The sequence below is a fragment of the Monodon monoceros genome, unplaced genomic scaffold, assembly GCF_005190385.1.
Source record: "Monodon monoceros isolate NGI ecotype Baffin Bay Population unplaced genomic scaffold, NGI_Narwhal_1 Super_Scaffold_11, whole genome shotgun sequence".
Taxonomy (NCBI): domain Eukaryota; kingdom Metazoa; phylum Chordata; class Mammalia; order Artiodactyla; family Monodontidae; genus Monodon; species Monodon monoceros.
This window is the reverse complement of record NW_021703767.1, coordinates 67,211,652-67,231,221: the sequence shown is the minus strand read 5'-3', so window position 1 is coordinate 67,231,221 and position 19,570 is coordinate 67,211,652. Positions and strand designations below refer to the sequence as shown.

General features: G+C 42.0%; 1 protein-coding gene across 7 annotated transcripts in view; it reads left to right on the top strand.

The window, feature by feature from the left end:
• The window catches only part of GOLGB1 (golgin B1), an 86,928-nt gene extending 70,306 nt beyond the window's left edge, over positions 1 to 16,622 (top strand). For 5 of the 7 annotated variants that reach the window (XM_029213832.1, XM_029213830.1, XM_029213829.1 and 2 more), the window contains 7 exons: positions 5,854 to 6,019; positions 6,220 to 6,357; positions 11,528 to 11,683; positions 12,792 to 12,889; positions 13,342 to 13,476; positions 14,846 to 14,951; positions 15,209 to 16,622. In XM_029213832.1, coding sequence (XP_029069665.1) covers positions 5,854 to 6,019; positions 6,220 to 6,357; positions 11,528 to 11,683; positions 12,792 to 12,889; positions 13,342 to 13,476; positions 14,846 to 14,951; positions 15,209 to 15,343 — 934 coding nt within the window. In that variant the 3' untranslated portion in view covers positions 15,344 to 16,622. The remainder of the gene's footprint in view (positions 1 to 5,853; positions 6,020 to 6,219; positions 6,358 to 11,527; positions 11,684 to 12,791; positions 12,890 to 13,341; positions 13,477 to 14,845; positions 14,952 to 15,208) is intronic. The other 2 variants (XM_029213831.1, XM_029213828.1) reach the window with 1 other exon arrangement.
• The last annotated feature ends 2,948 nt before the right edge of the window (positions 16,623 to 19,570 follow it).

The window sequence follows — 19,570 nt, the reverse complement described above, 5'->3', positions numbered from 1 at the left end:
AATTAGCTTTACTCATGCATAATGCCCTTGACATCCATTAACATCACTGTGTGTATCAATACTTCATTCTTTTTATTGATGAGTAGTATTTCATGGTATGAATGTACTGCTTTAACCATTCACTCATTGAAGGACATGTGTTGTTTCTAATTTTTAGCTATTATAAATAAAGCTGCTATAAACATTTGTGTATTGGCTTTTATGTGGACAATAAGTTTTAATTTCTCTGAGATAATTGCCCAGGAGTGCAAATGCTAGGTCATATAATAAGTGGCGTTTAGTTTTTTAAGAAACTGCAAAACTGTATTCCAGAATGACTGTATCATTTTATACTCCTACCAGCAATATACGAGTGGTCCAGTTTTAATATCAAATGCTACATCCTTATCAGCATTTGATATTGTAACTAAATTTTAGTTTTTTACAGGTATGTAATGCTGTTCCACTGTGGTTTTAATTTGCATAATGGCTACTAATGTTGAACATTTTTTTACATGCTTATCTATAGGTCCTTTTTGATGAAATATTTGATCATGTGTTTTGTCTATTTTCTAAGTGGGTTGTTAATTTTTACTGTTGAGTTTTGAGAGTTCTTTATGTATTCCAGATACGGGTTTTTGTTTTTTTCGTTTGCTTTTTTTCTCTCTCTAGTTGTGGCGTGCAGGCTCCAGGGCATGTGGGCTCTGTAGTTTGCGGCACACAGGCTCTCTAGTTGAGGTGCGCGAGCTCAGTGGTTGTGGTGGGCAGGCTTTAGTTGCCCCACGGCATGTGGGATCTTAGTTCCCTGACCAGGGATCGAACCCGCACCTCCTGCTTTGGGAGGTGGATTCGTTACTGCTGGACCACCAGAGAAGTCCCCAGACACAGGTTTTTTTGTCAGATACATGGCTTGCAAATATTTTCTTCCAGTCTGCAGTTTATTTTTTTTCATCCTTCCATTGAGAAGGTCTTTTTAATTTTGATGAAATCAATTTATTGATTACTTTTCTCTTTATTCAAATTCAGTAATTTTTATTGTCTGTCTTCAAGTTCACTGATAATTTTTCTTTTTCCGTCATCACTTCCAATCTGCTATTGAGTCCATTGAGTTAGCTTTTTATTTTGGCTATTGTATTTTTCCATTCTAAAATTTCCATTCAGGTCTTCTTTATATCTTGCTGAGGCTTTCTCTGTTTTCATTTATTTCCAGTGTGTTAGTAGTTGCTTGTTGAAGCATTTCTATGATGGCCACTTTAAAATACTTCTATAATTCCATATATATAGTTCCAACATCTCTGTCATCTCGGGTGTTGTAGTCTATTGATTTTCTTTTCTCAATCAAGTTGTGATTTCCCTGGTTTTTAGTATGATGAGTGATTTTCAGTTGTAACCTGGACGTTTTGGAGTCCTATAAGTTTTAAGACCCAATCTTACTTAAATCTTTGGTAGGCTTCCACTGACACCATGCCAGCAGGGGAAGGGGAACACTGCCACTTTACTGCTAGAGGAGGGTGAAGTCCAGTGGGCTCCTTACTCAGCCTTCATTGATAACCCCTAGTGGGAGGCAGTGCCCTGATACTGCCAGAGGAAGTCCAGGCTCCCCACTTAGTACTCCACTGAGACTGCAGTTAGCAGGGAGCAGTGCCTCATTACTGTTAGGTGAGAGTAGAAGTCTAAGCTCCACACATGGCTTCCATTGATACCACTCAGGGGTGTGGAGGGCAGCACTTCATTGTCACTGGGCAGTGGTGAAAGTCCAGGCTCCCCACTTAATCTCCACTGACACTGCAGGAGGGTGATTGAGGAGGGGCACCTGTTACCACTGGTTAGTGCCCACAGTTCAAACTTCCCTCTGGCCTCTTCTGTTACTACCTCTGCAGGAACAGGGGGGAACATTTTAGTCTGTTATGGGTGGAGGTGGATGTCCAGGCTCCACATGTTGTCTCCAATGACACCGTAGCGAGGGTGAGAGTGAGGGTGGTTAGAGAGAGGCACCTCTTTACCAGAGTGGTGGACAGCCCAGTGTACACACTTGGCCTCTTCTTTTTTTTTTTTTTTAATATTTATTTATTTGGCTGCACTGGCTCTTAGTTGCAGCATGAGGGATCTTTATTGCCGCACGTGGAATCTTTAGTTGCAGCATGCAGGATACTTAGTTGCAGCATGCGGGATCTTTTAGTTGTAGCATGCGAGCTCTTAGTTGCAGCATGTGGGATCTAGTTCCCTGACCAGGGATCGAACCCAGGCCCCCTGCATTGGGAGCGCAGAGTCTTAACCACTGGCCCACCAGGGAAGTCCCCACTTGGCCTCTTCTGACACCACCTAGCATGGAGGGTGAGGTGCACCTAGTTACCTCCAGGCAAGAATGACACTAATCTGTTCACTAGGAGTTTGTTTATGGCGGTAGGGAGATACTGTAGTCTTTCCATGGTGTTCTGCTGCAGTTGGGTGGCTATTGTCATTAATGTTCCTGTCTTGCTAGTCCTCCCCTTCCTGGGCCTTTGGCAAAAGACAGCAAACTTTTCTTGGCACTCATTCGTGTTCTAAGTTGTTGGATCCTCCCTCACCCAGTTTGGGATATGTAGAATTCAAAAAGGAAAACCAGTGAAGTCACCACCATGTCATTCCTTAAGTCCTAGAGTCCTGAGCTTCTCTACCTTCTTCTCCATCTTTTCCAGTCATCTTATGTTTGGTTTTATATATAATTTCCAAGGTTTTTTTGTCCATACTTAGTGGGTGGAATAAGGAAAAATGCATCTACTCCATCTTGTCTGGATCTAGAAATCCAAGCCCTTTTCCTTTAAAGATGACTAACAGTGCTATATGTTCTACTAGAGGGAAAAAAATTATGATAGGAACTCAAATTTTGGATGGTTTTTTAATTCATTGTTTCAGATTTGATCTGAAAAGTAAAGGTAAAGAATAAGTGCTTAACAGTGTATAAAAACAGGTCCTGTTGTTGCAGCCTCATTGTTGGGACTTTATTACTGTTTAGTGTAAGATGGTGGTACATGCCACCTTAGTAAAATCAAACCCAAAGCTTTCAGAGTTTGATACTAAAAGGGGAATCTCCATGTTGGAAAGTGCTGCTGATCAAGCAGCACCTGCTTTGTCTCACCTGCTGCTACAGGACAAACATAGGCAAGTGAATACAGAGAATATGAGGTGGAATCTAGAGTCCCATCCAGGTTACATTATCTACCATGATGACAGATATCAATATAGTAAAATTATTATTGTAACATCCCTAAGAGAGCTCTTAATGTGTAGATAGAAGAGATTTGTTCCTTCACAGATCCTAGATGCCATGCAGTTTACTAACGTGATATTTCAAAATAAACCTTAAGCAAGGTTTATAGAGCAAAATTCTTTTTAGAATTTGGTCATTTAAATTTTATGGAGTGAAATTACATCCAAAAGATTTTCATATTCAACATCTTTACAGACTTTTTTATAAGTGAAAATATATTAAACTTATTCCATGGAGTTGGCAACTTCCCCAGATAATACAAGAACACATTTTTTTAATCAAAGGATGATTGCAGAGAAGGTAAAAAAACTGAATTTTTGCTCTCTGGGAATACAAATTGCTTCTGTTTCTTCTTTCTGGAATTGAACCCTAGAAGAAAGATGCTCCATTTTAACCTCATCCTTTTTTCCGCCAGGGAATAGCTGCCCTAGCTTATTCTGTTAGAATCTCAATTCACCATCAAGAGATCATCTTCCCTCAGATGCACATTAATGTTGACCACTGAATTTAGGGCCCCCCAAAGGTGATTGGGAGCACATGGGAACATCACCTTGACATCTCCCATATTATCTCCAGATCACCTGGAACTAAAAAATATTGTGTCCAGTTGCTAGTGTAAATGGAAGAAGGGCTGCAAGGCTCTAAAGGGTTATTTTCTGCAGCCACTTGTTCCTCTTTAAACTTCCTCACAGGGCATTCTGAAAGGATACTTTCCTTATAAAGTTGACCCTTAAGGGAAGAGAAAAAGAGGGAGAAAGAAAATGATTTCTGGCCTATTGATTTTTTTCCTCCCTCATTTTCTCCCTTTCCACCTTTCTCTTAGCCTTTCTCTCTTTACCTTCCACATTTGAGAAGTTTTGAAGAAAAGAAAAATTGTATATCAAGTGGATGTGAGTAAATTATGAGAAGGAAAGGAAGACATTTAACGTCACTTTTAGAAGAAGAAAATGAGGACACAGATTTGATTCACTGACTCTAGGACCAGTTTCTTTAGCCAAATATCTTTAAGACTCCCTGTTTTTTGCTCTTGAAATACTTGGGAGAAATGAGGTTTTCAAACATGAAAAAGCTGGAACATCTCATTCAGGCTTCTATGGCACTGGGTTTGGCTTATGAGAAGAGCCTGGATTTATACAGTAACATTTCTCTTCCACTTGTAGCTACTGATTTGCTTATTCTGCTCTGGTTCCTGTGCTCTCTTACTTAAGGGGTAAGTGAGGTATAGCCTGTTTATGGCTGTGTTCTCTTAAGTAATCAGGTTTGTTCCTTAGTGCCTCTTCTCCATTGAGGGCCTCTCCACACCATAACTACTTGTCCATCTTTCTAAACAAAATGGCGGCTTAAAGCTTTATGGAAGAATTGTGATCTTTCTTGTACATTCTCAGTCTTACACTCCTCCTTTCTTATTCTCTCTCATTTTTCACAGACAAATATTGGAGAAAGTGTTTTAGAAAATTTCTGTGCCTTTTCCATATAGTGGCCTTGTAATAAAAATTTATTTTAGTTTCTAAGTTTTAGCTCTGCCTTTTTAAAAAAATCTGACTGTAATCCAAGTCACCTCTTGACATAGCAGGATTATTTCATAATTGGTGTATGTCCTTTAGAAAAGAAAGGACCATTTTACCTTACTTCTAGAGAGAAACAAAAAAGTCAGATGCAATTCAAACAAAATCTTATTAGGAAAAATTAGAGACATGGGTACTATTCAAAGTAAACAGATGCTGCAGAAATTTGATTACAATCCTAATGGTTTTTTTCAATCATAGTGTAGAAAGAAGTAGAACTAAAGAATATGGCAGAGAGGCAGTTTTTGATAGAACTATGGAAAATTAGCTGGGGTCAAATAGAAGCTTCCCTCTTGGTCAAATTCAGGGGATAAATAAATATCAGCAGTTTATATTTGTTGAGTGATTGTGATATGCCAGGCTCTGTGTTTGGTACATGACATAAAGTATCTCATTTAATCCTCACAATAATCCTAAGGAATAGATCATTTATTTCCATTTTACCAGTGAGGCTCAGAGAGATTGTTACTTTTACCCAGAGTCTCATGCCTAGTGTATGATAGAGCCAGCATTTGAACCCAGATCCTTCAGACTCTACAGTTGCATTCTCATAACCCTGATAGTATACTGCATCATGGCATCGCCTTTCTGAAGAATTACAGTGGTTTCCCATTGCTTAGAGTAAGTTTTATTTAGCATGGTGTTCAGTGCCCCACAGGGTCTGACTTCTTTCCTCTCCACCCTCATTTCCTGCCCTATCCACTCTACACACTACTACAACAATTCCAAAACTCACTATATATATTCATTCTTGTGCCTTTTGTTCTGTTTGCTCCCTGAACCTGGAATGCTTTTCCCATTATGGAAACCTGCCTGACTCATTGTTCAGGATTCAGACCAAATGCCTGCTTTTCTTCCCCAATCCTGCCAGTTGCAATTCTTTTTTAAGTTCTGCTCCATCATCTTGCTGCATAGTTCTGTTTATAACATAAATTTCTCTCTGGTTATGTATTTTCTTTACTACGTCTCTACAGCCCATAATACTGTTTTAAATATGTAATTATTCATCTTTGTCTCACAAGTATATTTTTGCCTGTGACTATTTCATGTGTTTTCTAGGATGGAGAAGAGTTCCTGGGAAATTCATGAGAGGAGGATGAAGGAGCAGTACCTTATGGCTATTGCAGATAAAGATCAGCAGCTCAGCCATCTGCAGAATCTTATGAGGGAACTGAGATCTTCTTCCTCCCCGACTGAGACCCACAAAGTGCAGTATCAAAGACAGGTGAGTGATTTCAGCGCTGATTGCTACTCAGAGGTAACCACTACCCAGGAAACATCAGCTTCTGCAAGCTAAGTGCCCATCTGCCACTATTAGGCAAACCATCTGATGACTTCCTATGAGGTGGGCAGGGTTTCTGGAAGGAAGGATTTAAGCATGAACAATGTTAAGAGAGAATTTCATCAGTGTTTGTATCCTGGCAGGCATCCCCAGAGACACCAGCTTCCCTAGATGGATCACAAAACCTAGTTTATGAGACAGAACGTCTTAGGACTCAGCTCAATGACAGCTTAAAGGAAATTCACCAAAAGGAGTTAAGAATTCAGCAACTGAACAGCAAGGTAGGTGTTTCCTGCTAGGCTGGAGTTCATTTCTTGTTTCCATGACTAGAATCAAGAAGGTAAGTAGAATCTGGTTAAGCCTGGCTCTAGCTATATTAGGGGACAGAAGCTTTACCTTTCTCAGAGCCTGGGTTGCTTACCCCAAAGCACTGCACACAGGGCCATTTCCTTTTCCTCACCCTTGGAGAGTCCTTGGGAGCGATTTGGAGAAACCCATTAAGTAAGAATAAAAAAGCCAACTCCTTAAGGGAGCCTTCCTCCCCAACATCATCTCCCCATCTGTATCACTTGTTAGTAATATTGAGTTAACTCCCCACAAATCCTCCAGCAAGTTTCTCTGTATTTCCCAATAGTGTGTAACAGGGAAGTCTCAGGAAAGAGGATTTTCATGTGTGATTAGATAACAGGGACAGAGGTGAGAGATCTGCTCTTCATTTCACTCCATTTGTAAGCTTCCTCATTGTGTATTTAATGTTCTGGAATTAAAGAAGCCAGCTTGCTTTTCCCCAAACCCCAGCCTTGCCACTCTAGACAGTCTAGGGAAGCATGCTGAAGTAGAGGACCTCTTTCTATAGGGAAGAGCTGCTTTGCCATATGGTTCCTAGAGCAAAAGCCAAGGTAAGATAAAAAAAGATTATTCTTGGTGCCTTCACATCTCTGTCTTCTCCCCTCATCCATTCTCTGGCTTCACTTCTTCCTTCATCTGCTTCCCTTCCACCACCCTCTTATGAATTATTATACTCCTGTTGCTCTCTGACTAGTCAAAGTATTCTCTAGTGGCACCTCCTCTAGTTCTGCCTTCTTCAGAGGAAGCCAGCTAGGTAGTGTATGTTAGCACTGGAAGGGATTTAAGTAATCATTGAGACTCTGGAATCCAAAAATTAGCTTTGAGGAGGGCTGTAAATATCCAAAAAATATATGCAAAATGGTGTGTGTGTGTGTGTGTGTGTGTGTGTGTGTGTGTAAATTTCTCATCACAAGAACTTAGGCATTCACCAAGGGATCTGTGATCCAAAAATGGTAAAGATCAGTAGGCTGTATCACAGATGAGGAAACTAAGGCCCAGAGGTATTAAGTAATTTGCCTGATGTGTTAGGAGGTCAGTCTGAGGTAAATATGATAATGTACATGGAAAAGCACAGTGCCTGGTGTGCTTACAACAACTTACTAAATGTTGTTAAATTCAACTAATTGACACTGAAGTATCAGAGACTGATAACACTATTAATTTTGGCAGAGAAATTTGCATTTTTTTAAGTAGGTTTGTTGATCAAAATGAATTGGTAAAATTGCAGACCCTTTTTGGGGAGGTTGTCTGGGAGTTTTTAGGGGGGCAGTGGGGAGACTCCAGAGCAGATCCTACCCAGTTCCTCTTCTAGCCTAGTCAGTTGTTTCCAGAAAGTTCTGCCCTTCATAGCTCTGTAACACCTCCTCTTTCTAGAAACTATTCAATAGACCCCATCTCAACCTTTGTTATATTTGTCCTCCTGAACATTAGACTGTGAATCACTCTGGGCATTTGTCTTTTCCGGACAGTACTTTAAACTGCAATTCAGGGCTATTAGTAGATGATGAGGTCATTTTCGTGGACAGCAACTGAAACATTTTTCATGTAAATGTTTTACTGAAGTAAAACACCGAAAAGCACACAAATCACAAGTGCATCATGGTATATTTTCTGAAAGTGAAGACACCTGTATAAGCAGCACCCAGATCAAAAATCAGAACATACCAGAACCCCAGGAGTCCCTTGTGTCTTCTATTCACTACCACCACCTTAGAACTATGTATAAATGGATCATATCTTCTCTTTTGTTTGCTTCATTTATTTTGTGAGATTCATCCATGTTGTTATGTGTACTGTGATTTTTCTGTTCTCATGCTGTGTAGTATTTATTACATTGCAGGCATATAACAATTTCTCTATTCTGCTGTTAAAGAACTTTTGGGGTTTTCAGTTTTGAGCTATTACAAATAGTGCATATAGTTTTTTTTTTATAAAACAAGTAAAAGAGATTGAAACTATATTATGTAATATATAATAAAGAATATAATTTGTTTTGAGAAACTTTAGTTTCAGTTACTTATATTTAAATACTGTGTTCTGGGTCATTATCAAACTTATGTTTTCTTTAACAGCTTTATTGAGATATACTTCACATACCACTTAAAGTATGAGAAACACTGCATTAGATCACTTTCATTCTGGGTGAGAAAGCGTTCTTCCTTTAGAAATCAGCTGTAAGGAGGCATCTCCATCCCTAGGGTTGGTCGTTCACTTATTCATCATTCATCAAAAACAAATAACTGTTATCTGCCTTCTATGAGCCTGGCCATACATTAGGTATTGAGGATACACAGTGACCCCTCATGGAGCTAATTGGTGATATTAAAGCCTCACTCTAAATGGGTCCCAGCTAGCTAGGAGGACTGCTTCTTAGGTCCTAGCATGGGATGGTAGTAGATGGGCTGTCAGCATAGAATGTCTCCTCTCCAAGCCACTGCCCTAATTCTTTCCATGGATGCTCAGATTTTATATGTATCTCTGCCAGCATTGTTGGATATTTGTATGTAATGCAAACTTAAAACATGAAACTTAAAACTTAAAAACATGAGGGGAATGATTATTGGTATCCTGTAGTCTCTATTCCCTCCTATTCTGTTTTTTCAAGTATAGATATGATGAAATACAGTAGCTTAAGAGTTAGAGCAGAGGTCAGCAAACTTTTTCTTAAAGACTCGGTAAATATTTTGGGTTTGTAGGCCATACCATTTATGTTACAACTACTCAGCTCTGCAGTTGTAGCATGGAAGCAACCACAGATGACACGTAAACAAATGGGGTGGTTATGTTCCAATAAAACCTTATTTACAAAGAAAAGGCAGGGACTTCCCTGGTGGTGCAGTGGTTAAGAATCCGCCTGCCAGTGCAGGGGACACGGGTTCGATCCCTGGTCTGGGAAGATCCCACATGCCGCAGCGCAACTAAGCCCATGCACCACAACTACTGAGCCTGTGCTCTAGAGCCTGCGAGCCACAACTACTGAGCCCAAATGCGACAACTACTGAGCCCAAATGCCACGACTACTGAAGCCTGCATGCCCTACTGAGCCCTCACGCCGCAACTACTAAGCCCACGCTCCACAACTATGGAAGCCTGTGCACCTAGAGCCCATGCTCCTCAACAAGAGAAGCCACCACAATGAGAAGCCCTTGCAGTGCAACGAAGAGTAGCTCCTACTCGTCATAACTAGTGAAAGCCCATGCACAGCAATGAAGACCCAACACAGCCAAAAAAAAAAAAAGCAGTAGGCCCTGGCTCATAGTTTGCCAACCCCTAAACTACAGGGATCTACGTCTATCCTAGACAAAACAGTGCAGACATTACAAAAGGTGGTTTGTATGAGGGTGGCTTAAAAGCAGTTAGACTTCTTAAGTTATGGGAATTTTTGCTTCCAGTGAGTTTTACTGGTCTACCCTTTCTCCTCTAGATCTTCCAAGAAAAATGTGTTGCATTTTTTCAACACTGAGTGATTTGGAAGGGGGGTTGTTTTTTCATTTATTTGTTTGGTTTTTCTTGGTATGGTTTGGGCTGCTTACTGTGGCCAGGAAAGTTGACTTTCTTCTATATTAGGAGAGGACCATATTACTCCCTGTCTCAGAACCCAGTAGTTGTCATTGTACCCAGCCACCTTTGTTTTCCAATTAGTATTGTTTCTTAAACATTTATATTCTTTCCTTTATTAACTGTTCCCACCCCTGAAAAACCCTACAACCTACTTAAGTTCCCTTGCTGAATTCTCAGATGGGACACCATCAAAAAGCAGATAGAGCTCCAGACTTGGAATCAAGAACCATACTTGAGTCCTGGCCTGCCATCTTTTAGCCACATAACATTGGACAAGTCACCACTCATCTCTTTTTTGTCATTTGTAAGTGAAGATAGTAGTTCTTCCTCTAACTCTCTCAAATAAGATAATACTTTTGAAAGTGCTTTGTAAACTGAAAATTGCTCTTTAGAGGTAAGGTTATTTGTTGTGTTTTTCATTCTGGCTATGCAAATATTTTTGTTATACCACATGGATTTCTTGTTCTAATTTTCCATATGCATTAAATGTCCTTCCCAGTCAGAGTATCTCTAAAAAACTGTTTATCCTTTCTCCTGTAAATGTTGATTCAACTTTTTTACACAAACATTAACCCAGACTACTTACAAAAGAGAATACTTGAGAAAAGATTGAATGTGCAGCCAGGTACACCAATTTCCTTTCACATAATGTACGTTATCCAACAAAAAGGTACTTCAGAGAGACATCTCTGTGGTTGTTAATGTATCTGGATGTTAATCATAACTAAAGCTTAAAATTTGACAGCCTGCAAGTGAGGAATTAGAATTATAGTTCCAGGAAAACGGAATTCAAGTCATTGGGTGGAAGCTACAATGGGTAAATTTTTTATTCAATATGAAAAAGAAAAATATCTGTTTTTGACGTAAAAAATGGCTTGGGCTGCTGGACACATTCAAGGGAAGACAGAATTACTACCTGTTACTCATGCAGTAGAGGAGAGCCCTGACTTGAGTGACTAAAATGCTTCCCCCTGTGAGAGTTGATGCTCCCAATATAGTTTCTTACATACATAGGCATAGTAGGATTTATTCTGTTTCTCCCTCTTACCACCTGTCATCATTTTTACTTTCTCGGTAGCTTGTAACTCTCTACAGCATTGAAGAATCTGCCCAGGAATACTATTGTATGAATTTTTAGGTGATAGCTCTGTCTCCAGCCATATTGAGCTCTGAGGATTATAGTCATTTATTAGTAATCTCAACTTGGACCCAAGCTATTGCCTTTCTCCTTTTACAGGCCTTGGTTAGCCTATCCTGTTAGACTGCTTTTGGGTTTCTGCCTCCTAGTTATTCAGTTAATGTACTAGGCACCATAAATAAAGTTTTTACCACTCTTCCAGAATTGTTTTCCTTTCTCAGTTGAAAAATTCTGAGTTTTCTCATGTTGGAGGAACACAGTGCTATTTTTGCTATTATTGAAAGAAAGGTCTTGCATAAAAAAATTTGATCCTTAAGACTCAGGACAGTTTACCTACACACTGCTCGTAGTGAAACTAGTGAAACAGTCCTATGGGCTGGTGCTCATCCTCTCTCCTATTTCAGTTCTCTCAACTGCTGGAAGAGAAAAATACTCTTTCCATTCAGCTCTGTGACACCAGTCAGAGTCTCCGTGAGAACCAGCAGCACTACAGCGACCTTTTCAATCATTGTGCAGTTCTGGAGAAGCAGGTTCAAGAGCTGCAAGCGGTGAGTGAGAAGGTGAGAGGCCGGGAAGAGTGTTGGGAAATTGAGGGCAGATGATAAAGCGTAAAGCACAGCATCGAAGAGGTTGATGTCTTCAGGCTGAGGATTCATTAGGTGTGATGGAGACAGTGAGAGGAGAGGAGGGGAGGAATAAGGTCCAGGAAAAACTAAAGAGTGAACGGTAGGGGCTTCCCTGGTGGCACAGTGGTTAAGAATGCGCCTGCCAATGCAGAGGACACGGGTTCGAGCCCTGGTCCGGGAAGATCCCACATACCGCGGAACACCTAAGCCCGTGCACCACAGCTACTGAGCCTGTGCTCTGGAGCCCGCAAGCCCCAACCACTGAAGCCTGCGCGCCTAGACCCCGTGCTCCGCAACAAGGGCAGCCACCACAATGAGAAGCCCGTGCACTGCAACGAAGAGTAGCCCCTGCTCGCCACAACTGGAGAAAGCCCGCGTGCAGCAACAAAGACCCAACGCAGCCAAAAATAAATAAATAAATTAATTAATTAATTAGTTTTTAAAAGGAGTGAATGGATTAGAAGGAAAAAGATGAGAGAGGTGGTGAGAGAAATCAAAAAGTGAGTGGGAAACAGTGATGACTGAGGCTTTTGGAAGGCTTTTTGCTTTAAGTAATAAGACAGCTGTAGGAAGATTTGGACCTGAGAAACAAAATAGGCAGAGCTGTTGACAGCAGTGGAGAGGAGAGGTCGTTGAAGTTGGAGGAGACTGAGAGTTAGGGTGGAGGTGAATAGGACATGGAAGGAAGAGGAGGGGTTGGGGAGGAGTTGTTGAATAAGGGAAGGAGCAGAGTAGCTTCTGGAATGTACATGAACCTCCACTAGAAGAAAGCAGATTTCAGTGATAAGCCTTTAAACTTTTAAGAGGAGAGATTCAAGAATGAGAATCTGAAGGAAAATCTAATAAAGAGTTTTATGTAGGAGATTAATCTGTTAGAACAAAAGATTCTCACTTCTAAACCTGTACTTAAAGAGAGTGATAACGGAGGTATTCCTCTCCACATTTCTCTCTCTCTCCAATGCCTAAGTGAGTTCTCAGTTTGCCTAAGCACAGTTTCTTAACTGCTTTCATCACTGAATTACTAAACTTATTCTTCTTCTAGGGACCACTGAATATAGATGTTGCTCCAGGAGCTCCCCAGGAAAAGAATGGAGCTCACAGGAAGGGTGATCCTGAAGAACTGAGGGAGCCACAGCTAAGGTTGGGGAGGAGTTCTCAACCCCGGAGCGTGTGTTATGTCTGCAGAAATTGGGTGGTCATCGAGTTAGAACAGGAGTCCATTGTATGGATTTACTATGCCTTCTTATCTTACTGGCCTCACAGAATTAATGTGAGGATTAAAAGTGACAATTCTAATAACAAATTGTGTGTGAATAGTTTATACAGCAACCCCCCCTGCCCCACACACACCTTACTAATGTTATGGTGTTCAAATGAAAGCTATTCAGTCCCTAAAATCTCTTAAAGCATTTCCTACAGCTTTAAGAGATTTTCCTACATCTCTTGACAGGTATGCTTTTAAAATATTCTTTGTGTTTGTACAGTTTTCTATAAATTTTCATGCTTTATAACCTTATGAAGACTTCGGATCCCTTGTGTCAGCAACTATGTTCTGCATCTAGTGATGCTGTTGTTCTCCTTTTGTCCTGAAGCTTTTCTGAAGCCCAGCAGCAGCTGTGCAACACTAAACAGGAGATGAATGAATTGAGGAAGCTGCTGGAAGAAGAACGAGACCAAAAAGTGGCTGCCGAGGCTGCCCTCTCCATGGCCGAGGAGCAGATCAGGCGGTAAAGGGCTGAGGGACACAGCCTCTGTTCACTTCTGACCCTTTCTGATCATACTCATGTGCATTTCAGTGGCCAGACTTGGGAATAATTAGGATCTAATTCTCATCCTGAGATGGGTGCTGTAGTGAGGGTAGGATCAAGGCAAGCCACGTTAATCCAAGCTCAGCCCCTCCGCAATTCCCTCTTTGGCCCTGATGCAGAATGGAAATTGAGGCAGCTAATCAAGCGCTGCCTCCCAGGCCTGGCGCTGCCGTTGTCATGTTAGCACCTCATACGCACTCTGCAGTGCTTGTGGAACTCAGCAGACTTGCCATTTAAAAGCAGCTCACCAATACTTATAAACATCTCCTCCTTCCTCAGCCTAGCCTGCAGAAGGTGACAGACTGACCTACACGGTACCAGACCATTCTGTCCGCATCAGGGCTGCCCCTGAAAAGCTTATCTTACGGAGGAACAGACACAGAAAGGGTCCTGTGCAGCCAGCCTGGCTCTCAGGAGGAGAGCAGGCAGGATGGAGCTAGGCTGGGCATGTTCAGTTTCTCTTTCCAGGCTCACAAATCAGATTAAAGTGTTCCTTCTCTCCTGGAGAAAAGTGTGGGCCCTGCCAAGAAAGTCCAGGAGTTTTAGGCTAATGGACATACCTTCACATGGAGGAAACATCAGGAGTAGAGTTCCATCCTCCCCACCACGATTAAAAAGTGCATCCCTCTAGGCAAATGCTTGAACAAGTGTGCGCTATGTTTACTCACAGACCCTTGATACATTTCTTATTTTTGTGAGAAACCATTGAGTGGATAAAGGCAGCTTCTTCGCTAAATGGAGAAGTTCCAGTATTAAATAAATAAGCAAATCAGCAAAAAATGAAGCAGAAAGCAGTAGAGGCTGCCAGTTCAGTTTAATTGTAAGAACCCCACAAAAATCTTTCTTGGATGCTTTTGCCTATTAGCTTTTAATAAATGGAAAAAAAAGTTAATGAGCTTCTCTGAGTCAGGTGTGGTGTAGCAGAGGTTTAGAGACACACCTGGGTTTTGAGTTCTAGCTCTACATCTCACTAGCTGTGCCACCGTGGAAAAGTACTTTTACCTCCTTAGGCCTTACTTTGAAGATAATAGCACCAACCTCAAACCTGAGGATTAGATGTATGTAAAGCACGTGATCCAGCATCTGATCCACAGTAGGCAGTCAATTCCTGGTAATTATTACCATCTCTACTGCTGCTGAAAGAAATCTGTCTGCCCTTACACTCCTTGCATGGGGGTGGGGCCGTGGGAGCGGCCCTTGCTGCAAGTCCCTTACCCTGCATCACATGACAAGAAGGCCATCAGCCTCTCATGCCGTGGACCAATGCCTCTTTTTTTTCTCAACACAGGTTGGAGCATGGCGAATGGGACTCTGCCCGGTCTCCTATCATTGGCTCCTGTGGCTCCCAGGAGCAGGCACTGTTAATAGATCTTACAAGCAACAGTTGTCGAAGGGTAAGAAGGGGGAAGGATAAAGAGGGTACTGTACTCTCAGACAGGGCTGGCTGTGTTGAGTGCAAGGGGTCAAGGAGGAGGAATGTGGGCCTGAGACTGGAAGGGTATGGAAGGTTGGAAGAAACTAGTGGAAGCTGCCAAGTCGTTGGCCCCAAGGGGCTTTCTCTCAGGTTACCTCTTTTCTGCAGTGGTTGGAGAAGGGAAAGGGACAGATCTCTATAGGGAAAAACTCTCTGACTTTCAAATTTTCCTTTCAGACCCGGAGTGGTGCTGGATGGAAGCGGGTCCTGCGTTCGCTCTGTCATTCCCGGACACGGGTGCCACTGCTGGCAGCCATCTACTTTCTGATGGTTCATGTCCTACTTGTTCTATGTTTCACAGGCCATCTATAAACCTAGTTCTCACCTTTTGGATCACTCCCCTCAGAACTTGGAATTCCCTCACCTCTAGCATCAAAACCATCAATTCCAATGGAACAATCTTCCCACTTACAGGTCCTCTCTCCAACTCTCCACAGAAAGTGCCTGCAAAAAGAGGTGGATATGAGCACAGGTTAGAGCTGCAGGGACCAGTGAGTCTGCTTTCTTCTACTGTCCAGGACCTGACACTTCTGCAAAATCTGAGGAGGCCCCACAGTTGGTTATTGAGCCCAATATTTGTTCAGATTTTGCAGGGCCCTGATCTTTTATGGTCCTATGAAAGATGCTGAGGAATGTCTTTCAGCCAGGAGGACGGTTCCAATAAACCTAATAATCAGAAGTCCAATATCATTTTGATTGATACTTTCTTTGTCTCATGTACCTTATATTTTCTCCTGCTTCAGAGGGAAGGTGAACCTGCCATAAACAATGGCAGGGGGAATGTTCTGGGGAACGTTATCTCATAGGATATCTAATTAGGTCTCTGGCAAAAGAGAGCCAGAATAGAAGAACTCCCCAGGGGTTTTAGCTGTTGGATCACAGGGGAGGACGGCGTTGCTTTCCCTGGCTGTTCAGGCATAATTGGAGTGAGAGTCATGGTCCTGGACTATAAGGTGAGGATCCCACTGCTTATCCCTTCATCACATGTGTACTAAGGTATTAAGTGGCCTGTGCCTTTCCTTTCACTGAAAGGCAAGAGGAACTGGCTGTGGACAGTGGGATTCAATTCTTGTCATTTGTGTGTTATCTGAATAAGCCTCGAATGTGGACCCTAAGACAGTACACTAGGAACCAGTCCTAGGTGAGGCACTGACTCCCAGCCAGGGAGGTCTGACTGCTGTGACAACCACTCCTAGCCGCTTGAAGTACGAAGCTGCTTTGCTGTTGGTGACAGTTATTCCAGTTTCTCATTGCGTCGTCATCTGCCTTCTGCGGTAACAGAGAGCTGAGGAAAATGGAGGGAGATTATAGAGAAGACAAAATATTTAAATCCAAGCCTGAGAATGACAGCCGGGTTTGAATTCCATTTGTGCCTATTCCCCAGCTCTCCTTTCTCCAACCCTTACCCGTTGGTTATTTTCTCATTTTGCACATGTTCTCTGCCTGCTCTCACCACCCAGAGAGGAGAGAAAACTGGTGGACGGACTGATCCGCTCTAATCCTTTGTTCTGTGGTGGCCAAATCATGGTCACAGCAACCCAGGAACTTTCCTGAACAACTGTAAAATAATAAAATTATTTTCAGAATGAAATACTGTGGTGGCGTGTAAATGCATGTATACACAGGTGCTTACATATATGTGTGTGCATGCTGAGGAGAGGAAGGTACATAGAGGAAGTAGGGATGGAGTAGCCAGGAATTACCATAGGAGTAGAAAGCTCTGCATATCCAGGCTTCATTCTCACTGGCCAGCGTCTGGCTGCTTGCGTCCTTCTAGCCTTAGCTGCTAGACCCCAGGGTGGTGAAGCAGAGTGAGGAAATTCCATCCTAATACTGAACCAAACAAGCTGGGCCTTAGGGCATGAGATTCATGCAGGTTTTTGCCTGGGCCTGGGAGAACTGTCTGGTGCATATTGAAAACATTTTGTCCCTAGGGATCCCTCTGGGTAGGAGTGCGGGAAGGGAAGTCTCATAGGGGAAAAGCAGGATGGGCATTATGATGTGTTTATATCAAGTCACTGCTTGAGAAATGCTAGCTCACTTTCTCAAGGTACAATAAGTAAATTGAACCACGTCTATCTGGCTTTAAGGCCCATGCTTGCTATTGTCTCACTGCCTCTCATCAAGAGTGAACTTGGGGGACTTCCCTGGCAGTCCAGCTGTTGAGACTTGTGCTCCCAATGCAGGGGGCACGGGTTCGATCCCTGGTCAGGGAACTAAGATCCCACATGCCACACGGTGCGGCCAAAAAAACCCACAAAAGAGTGAACTTGGAACATTTGCTAAGGAGAGGTGCACTTGATTGTTTGTTTGTTTTTGCGGTACGCGGGCCTCTCACTGTTGTGGCCCCTCCCGTTGCGGAGCACAGGCTCCAGACGCGCAGGCTCAGCGGCCATGGCTCACAGACCCAGCAGCTCCGCGGCATGTGGGATCTTCCCGGACCGGGGCATGAACTTGTGTCCCCTGCACTGGCAGGTGGACTCTCAACCACTGTGCCACCAGGGAAGCCCTTGATTGTTTTTTAATTTTATTTTATTGAAGTGTAGTTGATTTACAATGTTGTGTTAATTTCTACTGTACAGCTAAGTGATTCAGTTATACATATTTTTCATATTCTTTTCCATTGTGGTTTATCACGGGATATTGAATATAGTTCTCTGCTATACAGTAGGAACTTTTCGTTTATCCATTCTTTATATAATAGTTTGTATCTTCTAATCCCAAACTCCCCTTTCCCCCCCCACCCCCTTGGCAGCCACAAGTCTGACCTTTATGTCTGTGAGTCTGTCTCTGTTTCGTAGATAAGTTCATTTGTGTCATATTTTAGATTCCACATATAAGTGATATCATATGGTATTTGCCTTTCTCTTTCTCACTTACTTCACTTAGTATGATAATCTCTATGTCCATCCATGTTGCTGCAAATGGCATTACTTCATTCTTTTTTATGGCTGAGTAGTATTCGATTGTATGTATGTACCACGTCTTGTTATCCAAGATGGGCTTTCTTGTCATCTATGATTAAATTCTATGATTTCTCTAAACATCTGTATCTGGATGGTGTGTCACAATATCTGGTCTGATCATTTCTATTTTTGACCCAAAATTAGGACTCAAAATGTTCTAAAAGATTTTTTTTTCCTTCTACAAATTTACTCTTCCTTAAAATAATTTTGGTGCTGCCATAATAAATAGGTTATGAAGTAGGAGAAATAATCAGTTTATCTCCATGCTAGGCGTAGAATCCTTAGATTTGGAAGTGACTAAAGTCTTACGTTCCTAATGCAGAAATCCCCTCCTCTGTATCTTGGACAAATTTCATTCATTATCTGTTTGAATCCATTGGGGAGCCCACAACTGAGCAAATCAGGTCAGGACTCCATGTCAATCAAGATTAGGAGAGGCTTGGTCAGGTACAGTAACAAACACCCCCAAATTCTCAGTAGCTAAAACAGTAATTAGTTTTTAGGATTATATTTTAGTCAAAGACTCCAAGTCCCTCACACAATGGATGGAGCTCTACTTGTATTGTCATTCTTAGTTGGGGACCCTCTCACTCAGGGACCTAGGCTGCCAGAGGAGCCACTCTGGAGAGTTGCAGGTTGCCTTGTGTCTACTGCGAAAAAAATGCACAACCTAAAAGTTGAGAATTATGTTTTATTTGGCAGACAAAACTGAGGACTTAAACCCAGGATGCAGCCCTCTCAGATGCTCTGAGGGACTGCTCTGAAGAGGTAAGGGAGGAGCCAGGATATATAGGAGTTTTTGCAAAGACCAGATATCGGAACTTCAAAAGATTACTGTTAATGAAAGAAAAACAGATATCTCAAGTTAATTTTCTGTGTATGGGAGGAGGTAAGAGTCTGGGCTCATTGATATGCACCTTAGCTATCTAGGGCCAGTGTCCTGTTCTTTCCCATCCTGAGTCCCCTCAGGCATCACCCGTGGCTTGATAGCTGCAGCATCCTTTATTTACTGACAATGATAGGCAACATTTTTTTCATTCACACTTGGTAAGCAGTGGACACAGGAGCATAGCAAAGCTTGAGCTCGTCTTGAAGTCTCACTTCAAGTCTCATTTGATGTTTCACTTCTTACATTTCACTGGTCCAAACAAAGTCACCTGAGCAAGTCTGACTTCGAGACGGAAGGGAGGGGCAGCAAATCTTACAGAACAGTAATACAGAATACCACAAAGACCTTCCATCATCTGGTACCACTTAGTTTTTTCAGACTTCTTCCTACTACCTGGGACCAAATCTTTCTGAATTAGCTCACGCTCCTCACTGCCCCCTAAACAATCTCTGAACTTTCCTCCCTCCATGCCTTGCCTTTCCCCTATGAGTTATGCCCTTCCATCATTTGATTGATCAATGTTTATTTGAACATCTACTGTATGCAAACCCCAGCTTTTAGTACTGTGCGTAATGTGGAAGTGACTTTCTTTTTAAATCTTATCTTTCAAAACCACATAAAAATCATTTTTTCCATTAAACCTTTCTTGATTCCTTCAGCCCATACCAAATTCTCTAAATTTCT